The 8153-nt window shown below is 43.6% G+C and overlaps 1 protein-coding gene across 1 annotated transcript; it reads right to left on the bottom strand.

Moving 5' to 3' along the window:
• Positions 1 to 2538: 2538 nt before the first annotated feature.
• LOC102215512 (P2Y purinoceptor 3) lies at positions 2539 to 4971 on the bottom strand. Its single transcript, XM_005751257.1, has 2 exons — positions 4529 to 4971; positions 2539 to 3448 (listed from the first exon to the last, which is right to left on the bottom strand). Exons 1-2 carry the CDS (start codon positions 4969 to 4971, stop codon positions 2539 to 2541), a joined length of 1353 nt encoding a protein of 450 aa, XP_005751314.1.
• Between the last annotated feature and the right edge of the window lie 3182 nt (positions 4972 to 8153).

The raw sequence follows: 8153 nt of genomic DNA, 5'->3' as shown, positions 1-8153 counted from the left end.
AACCAAGTGGCCGGCATAGTGTACAGGAACATCTGTGCCGAGTATAACCTGGAAGTCCCGAGGTCAAAATGGGAGATGCCCCCAAGGGTGGTGGAGAATAACCGAGCTAAGATCCTGTGGGACTTCCAGATACAGACGGACAAACCGGTGGTGGCTAACCAACCGGACATAGTGGTGGTAGACAAACAGAAGAAGACGGCCGTAGTGATCGATGTAGTGACCCTGAATGACAGCAACATCAGGAAGAAAGAACACAATCTTGAGAATGGTGGTCCCAGTGGTAATCGGAGCACTAGGAGGGTGACTCCAGCAGATCCCGGGAACAACGTCGGAGATCTCTGTCCAGAAGAGCGCAGTCCTGGGAACAGCTAAGATACTGCAGGACCCTCAAGCTCCCAGCCCTCTGGAGGAGGTAATTTAGCCATTTAGATCAGCTGTGTTGGATCAAGGACACATCTGAACCCTGCAGGACACCGGCCCTCGAGGCCTGGAGTTCGACACCTGTGTGGTGTTAGTTTCTCATGCATGCACCTTAGAAGTAGGTGAAGTTGTGCCAAAGATTTCTGTTGCTATTTAATCTGTGTACAAAAAATAACGTCAGATGTGAGTTTTTTCCACTTTCTTCTGATTTTGGTGATGTGAAGATGTTGCCGCACGTTTGGAACATGAGTGAAAGATGAACACAGAGAGGGAAACCGCTGCCTCTGATTTACCCTTTGTTTCTCTGATGATAGTTTGAGGTTAACATTTGTTTAACAGTGAAAACACAATTGCTTGATTGTGTCTGGGATGTTTTGGAGACGTGTTCCTGTGCAGTGACACCACTCAGTCACCAGTTTAGTATCCTGTCAGCCTCAGCTGGACTTTGTATGAAAGCTGATGTTTCACCCAGAATCTAAAACTGTGTAATAAATAACAGTGATGACATGAAGGCTGCTTAGTATTAGTTATTGTATGATGTCAGCAGAAGCCCGGCTGATTTGTCTCTGAAAAAGCTGATTAAACATTTCTGAGCAAAGACAGATCCACAAACAAGGCCGCACAGAGAGCTGAGTTCAACAACCCACTTTAATCCAGACAAAGTCCCACAAACACATCAAAGAAATGAGGTATGATATCACAGAGTGACCCAGGCTGGACAACAACATGACAGGAAGCTGCAGCGCGTGCCTCTGAAGGAGATCCATTCAAACAGCCAGGCCGGCACGGCTGCAGTCAGCAGGTGCAAAAGTCCTCACAGCATAAAATCATAATGGTCACTTTAAAATGTTAATAACTCAGTGCTGAAAACACAGTGTGTTTCTAAACTGACTAAGACGGACACAGCAGTTTCTACTGATTGGTCAGGACTCCGTGTCCGTATGATCTGTATGCTTATTGTTTAAAATTCAACATATTTCACAGATATTTAACATGCAGCTTTAATCAAATTTGGCCTTCACTGGATTCATGTACAAATATTTTTCTTCTCTGCCTTTTTTCTGAGAGATTAAAGTACATAAAAAAGGATTCATATGTATTTTCAACATTGCAAACCCATCCATCTGTTTTTTTCTACTTATCCAAAGCAGCGCCGCTGTGGTCACAATCCTATCCCAGCTGTCAAAGGTGACATGTAGCTGGGCAGGTGTAGCACAATGAGACAGCCAGGCATACATGTGTTTGGACTGTCGAAGGAAGGCAGAAGGAGAAAGGTGCGAGCCGCCCTCCCTTCAAGCTTTGACGATACAGCTGTGAATTGTTGAAATTCTTGATTTATTCGTTAAAAGCAAAAAAATTGTCCCTCCCTCCTGTGTGAAGTGAAATGTTTCTGCTGTGTGAAAGCCACTACAGGGCTCGAGAGCGGCTGCCTGCGAGTCAAAGAAATAAATACAATAAATAAAAACAGATTAATGCAGGTAGCTAATCATTTCAGAATCATCCATACTGAGAGTATCAATGGGCAAATCAACATGGAAAAGCTCCTCTTAATGCACTTAAGGTAAATAGCCTACTATTTTAAAGAAAGGACCTCAACAATCTTTGCTTAGGCTGCTGCCCCCGCGACCCGACCCCGGACAAAGCAGATGACGATGGATGGATGGATGGACCTCAACAATCAGATCATCCCATATAAGCACCACTTGGCAACAGTGGGGAGGAACCAAGCTCACTTTGCTGCTGGTCATGAAATCATCAGGAGCTCAAATCACTAAATTAAGAATAAATATATCAGAGTTTCTGTTGTTGGGACTTAACAATTTGACAGCTTTGTTTACAATTCAGTTACAGAATATTTGAAATAGACACCATCTCCTCCATCAGTTTGTCACTGTTTTCATTTTGACAAACAATTCCAGTATTCAGACTGACTGGTAACAACGTCTGGCCAGGTATCGCTGCAGTTTTTTTAAAAGTTCTATGCTTTAACAAGTTGGAAATGCTTCTTCTTAAGAAATTACTGATGCCATGTGTGGTGCAATGAGGAGTCTGTAGACATCCTCAAATCAAAAACAGCAATTCCACATGGCCTGTAACCCACTGAGGATCTATGGCATCCTAGAAGATAACTCTGGAGGACTTGGACTCGTTCTCTATGTGCACCTCCCTTTCAACCCTCTCGGCCACCTCGTGATCGTCTTCTCCCACTCCATCTCTTTTGAGGATCTTCAGCGGCCACCAGAGGGAGCCGTTCCGGCGGTCTCGATGGATGGTGCGTTCGGCTGGCCAGCAGCTGGGGCCACCTTTATCGCCCGTGAGGAAGTAGAGCAGAGCATTGAGCCATGCGTTGCAGGAGGCCAAAGGTCTGGTGACCTTGTAGCAGATGGAGACGGTCTTCATGGCATTGCAGCCGCCAAGCTGTCCCCGCCGCAGGAGCAGGAAGAGCGTGCGAGTCACATGGAAGGGTAGGAAGCAGAGTGCAAACAGCAGTGTGATAGTGACAATGGTTTTAATGGATTTCCGCCGCCGGCGGATGTAGTGTGAGTACTGTGAGCCAGAAATAGAGACGGAGGTTCTCTCGCGCCCTCGAACTCCTTCCACAGACCCGTCACCCACTGGTCCATCCTCGCCACCCTCTATTGAACTGGGAGGAGAGCGCAGGGTCTGAAATATTGTCCGGACCACGTGGGAGTAGCACCAGGCAATGATGACAAAGGGCACAAAGAAACCTAGAAGGTGGAGAACAATGCCATATGGGACGTAGTCTGCAAACTCCTTATCTATGGCATCATCCCAGCAGTTTATGTACTCCTCGCCGACCCGGTCTCCAGTTCTGTTCCCATAATCGCTCCCTTCTCCAGGCTCAACAGCCTCACCAGCTCTGCGCCTAACGTATCCGGTCTGGGCGAACCTGAAGATGGGGCAGGTGAGAATGAAGACCACCACCCAAACTAATGCGCAGATCCCCTTCACCACCCGCTTACTTTCCAGTGTGATGGTCCTCATTGGATGACAGATCCCCAGATACCTGTGGAGAGACGACTAGTGGTCAGTTCAGTCCATCAGTTTAACCTCTGCTTATTCAGCATTTACACTGAGGTTCATGTAAACTGTTTTCAGCCATGTGTCAAACAGAAATAACAGAAAACTCAGAAAGTCAAAAATCCATAGAAGAGTTGATCTGAAAGGAAACAGCTTCTCATCTCAGTTCAGCACCTGATTACTAACGTATAAGCCAACCTTTCACATAAATAGTATTTTTATGCAAATCTGACTGCAACATATCAGGTGATCCCGCTAACAAACTAACAGATAAACCACACCTACCTTAGAGGTAGTGAGCTAATGGAGCAAATGAGAACTAGCCTTTATTTAGTATGGACTGATGACAATGATGTCAGGTTCAGATTATCAGGGGTCGAATTATCAGCTGAAGCTTACCCATTCAAACCTACTGAACAATTATGTGGCTCTTTAACAGAATGGCTTTTGGTTAGGTCGGCAGTTTATTTTGATCACAAGCTTTGAGGTCAAACCCATCAGCTCACCTGTTGCAAACATCTGATCAACTTCCGATGGGCTCAAAGATCAGAAGAATCTGATAGCTTGCTAATTTCCTGTTAGCCAGTCAAAGTTCAAATAGCAAAGATGAGAAATCCATCAAAAATTAACATTACCAGGAAATGATATGAGCAGTAATTATTTGTTTGTAGTGTCGGTGAAAGTGTGCTTCTGGTTATGAGCTGGAAACAAAGGGGGAGGAGCTGGATATCTGAGTTACTAAACCAGTCTCATAATAATAACGATTACAAAACAATTTGATAAACAACAAAAAGCAGCAAGATGCCATCAAGCCGACTTTAACTTGAGCTTTAATGGCACCAACTGAAAATCTGCCACAACCAACTCTGGTAAACTCTGAGAGTTGGTCGTGACAGGAAACTTAAATTAAACTCACAAAGTCTCACATTAAATCCAAATATTCACAAAACCTTCATTTTTTTGTATTTATTGTGCAGATTTTCTGGTATTTTGGTTAAAGTTTAGACAACATTTATGCGGAAGACTAACTTTTACATTTTCATTTTCTGTTTCTACGCTGTCCTACCTGTGCACAGAGATGCAGGTAAGGAAGAAGATGGAGCAGTAGAGATTGAAGTAGAACAGGAAGCGTACGAGGCGGCACATGAAGTCCCCAAACACCCAGCAGTCCCTCAGCACATAGCTTGCCACCAGGAAGGGCAGAGACAGGCCGTACATCAGGTCAGTGGTGGCCAAGTTCACCATATAGATCAGTGAAGTGTTCCAACGACGTCCATGATGGCAGCAGGAGCGCAGGAGCACCACTGAGTTGAGGGTAAGGCTGAAAAGGAAGGTCAGCGAGTAGCAGACGGGTAGGAAGACATATTTGTAGGATTCATCGATACTGCATGAAGGCAGAGGGAGTGTCGAGGTGTGCGAGGTGCCTGACGTGTTGAGATGGTTGCTCGCCACAACTGCCGCCAGCAAGCTGATGTCTGGGGTGATGCTTGAGGTTTGACTCAACCCCATGATGAACCGCTGAGGCTATTTGTGGCAGAAGAGGATTAGTTCAGGCTTGTCTGGCATCATCTCAGCTCCTTCCTCTTCAGGTGCTATCTATCTAGCCATCTATCCATCCTTGGTCTCGGCTCAATGTTGACTGATCCATGTCTCTGTGACAAGAGAGGGAAAGAGAGCAAAGAAAACACAGCCTTATTGCCTCATTATTCTCGGGAAAGGTTGTTCAGAATGTACCACCAACGTTATGCTGATGAAGACTCTGTCTCGCTCAATTAGCCCCTCAATCATTAATGAAACTTTCCAGACCGTTCGTACAGCAGGCTGGTGGTCTGTTCTATGTTGGGGTCAGGTTTTTTTAAAGCCCGTGCCACAATAACTGAAGAAGTGCAGGTCAAGACGCCCCGTGCACAGCTGCTCAAATGGCTGAGTCATGTATATGTATGATTAAAGTCAGTATACAGTAGGGTAGAAACTCAGCTGTGAGCTCTACTTTGAATTTATATACTGCACATTATAGTGGCTTCGTGTAAAAACACAAAGTCTCTGAGAGGAAACAGCTGAAGTACAGGGTGTTATTTTTAGAGTATATTCCATGTTTATTAGTTGAGCTATTAATGGTTCCACGTGCAGATTGTTCTCTAACCTCTGAACAGTGATCAGAGTGTCAGTGCACATCTTAGGGTCAAGTTTGTGTTTCGGAATTTTTAACTGTTTAAAATGATCAAATATAAATCTTATACAAGAAGAAGTGTAAGGTCAAAATAGAAGTGACTTGATTACAAGCTAACATATGAAGACGTTTAGTGTGTTGCACCAGCACAAACGTGGTTTTGCTGAGATCGACAACATTCTGTGTTAGAGGTGGGAACTCTGGGATTTTTGCAACTGACTCTGTTAGATATGGATTTCTGGGACTTCCTTTGTCAAGATCAAAACTATAGAGAGAAGAATACTTCAATCAAGCACAGAGTTGGATTTACTAACTTTCACAACACCTGTTTTATTGCTATTTGCAGGGATATTCAACGCCGGAAAAAAGCTTGATGTGATGGCAGTTATTGCTGTGTGGAGGCATTGCAGAGATTAAAGACTGCCTTTGTTTCCATTTGCCTGGTCTCAAATATGGCCTGGTCTCGATGTGACTGACGAGAAGAGTTCAGAGTATGTGTCTTTCCGGGCACGCCCTTTAGCCGGTTAAGCAGGATTCCCATCTTTGGAGTAATTGACAGAACACATGTATTTTTAATTGTCCCATAAGAAGCACACACACTCAGTTTATATGCAAATAGTCTCCAAATCCGTAAACATTATGTACATTATTACAACACTGTAGCAAAGCATCCAGGGTCTGTTCACAAAGTCTTCATTTTCCAGAATAACAAACATTTTAAAAACCTGCAGGATAGAAAGTACGGAGATGGTTGGTCTTCGGGTGAGTCCACAGTATTTCACGTGTGGCTTGTTGAGCCACCGATTTTTGCTAAACCAGATGCTGCATGTTAGATTTGTGTTCTCATAAGTAAATATATTAATTTATCTTATTTTGTAAAATACGTTTTCTGATTGTCATCTTATTTTGGAAATGATTTTATTTTGGTGATTATAGGTGACTTCACTTCCTGTTCCGGATGTTTTGAAGCACGAACTGCAAAAATGAATGTATGTTTTTTCCCTCCGGTGTTGCTGTCAATAAAGAAAAAGGGAAAAGTAAGCAACAAACCAAGTGTGCGCATTATTGAGAGAACATGGCCGAAGAAGAAGAAAACTCTTCGAGCTCAACACTGCAGCTGCCAGCTCTGTAACAGGTAACTCCTGTTACCTGTTCAGATCTGAACCAATGAGTGTTGACTGTTTTGGTACTTCACCCACAGGACCTACAACCGTCTCCTCTGCTGACACCTTGTTGTACACAGTTTTTGGTCTTGTGAGTCGCCTTAATCATTCCACCTTTCTTAACGTCTTCAGTTGAGCTGCACTGCATCCACCCTTTCTAAAAAAGAATAGCTCTCTGACAGCCAGACTGAACGCTCAGATTTTCATTAAACATGTTGTTTCGGTCAACTAGGACCTCCAGTTCAGGTGCAGAAAGTTTTTCTTTTCGCTGCTTCTCCTTATTTTCATTATTGTGGTCAACATCAGAGCGTCTGTGACCTTTACTTATGTACTTTTCTGATTCCTTTTAACAAACCAAATCATGCAGGTTTTGGCAGATTGGGCATGTCATGCTGAAAATAACTTTAACTGTGTTTAGAAAAAGCAACTTTTGTAAATCATCTGTAAAACCAAGTGCTCCTATTTTTGCCTCACTTAGTAAATCTGGCCCTTTATTCCAAACAGGACCTATCAGATGGGTTATCATGAAATTTACAAGAGCATTCATGATCCCCAGAAAATAAATGATTTTGGTGATCAGTCTGCTTTTAAAAATTAGTCTGAGTGTATAATGCAAATATTTTTACTGTATTGATCTGATATTTATTTTGCTACACCAGCTGACATAATTATAAGGAGAAGGAGAAGCAAATGAGTCCACTGTACAGCACTCTGATGAATTCATGGTCTCAGTTACCTTTAGATCTTTACCATTGTCCCATTACAGTCACAGAAGCCAGGGTAAGTTTTGGGCTGGGCTACCTTGAAGTTATTGCTGCATGAAGTTCTACTCTCATCCTTTAATTATGGATCATCCACAGAGGAAGTGATTTGATTTGCTGATGGGTGGTTACACTGTCACGCTGGGCATTCATAGGACATGCTCTGGTTGCCTAGGTAACCATCTAATGTTTGTACTACTCTGACTTATGCGACTTATGCGAAATCTCTGTGGGCAAGGGCAACTCAAGGGCATAATCTTAGGTATGGTGGCCACAGTAGGGCAAACAGCTGTTCGTCTGTAGTAAGTGTGGGCTGTCAGTCTGCTGTTTACCTCACCTCTCAGTATATGGCCAAATCTAATTACCCTGGAAGAGGCTGTAAAAGTTGTGAAAGCAGCCTGATAAGAGTCGTAAAGACAGTAAAGCTCCCTTCTGTACAATGACAATAATACCGAGGTGAATTGTAGAGAACATCCAACTTTTTTTTTATCAGTGTGCTGCTGTTAGCCTCCATTAGCCGCTGTTAGCCTCCACTGACCTTTGTTAGCTGCTGTTAGCCTCTGTTAGATTCCACTGACCTTTGTTAGCTGCTGTTAG

The sequence above is a fragment of the Pundamilia nyererei genome, unplaced genomic scaffold (assembly GCF_000239375.1).
Source record: "Pundamilia nyererei isolate P.nyererei 1_Seehausen unplaced genomic scaffold, PunNye1.0 scaffold00304, whole genome shotgun sequence".
NCBI lineage: Eukaryota > Metazoa > Chordata > Actinopteri > Cichliformes > Cichlidae > Pundamilia > Pundamilia nyererei.
This window is presented reverse-complemented; position numbering and strand designations above follow the sequence as displayed.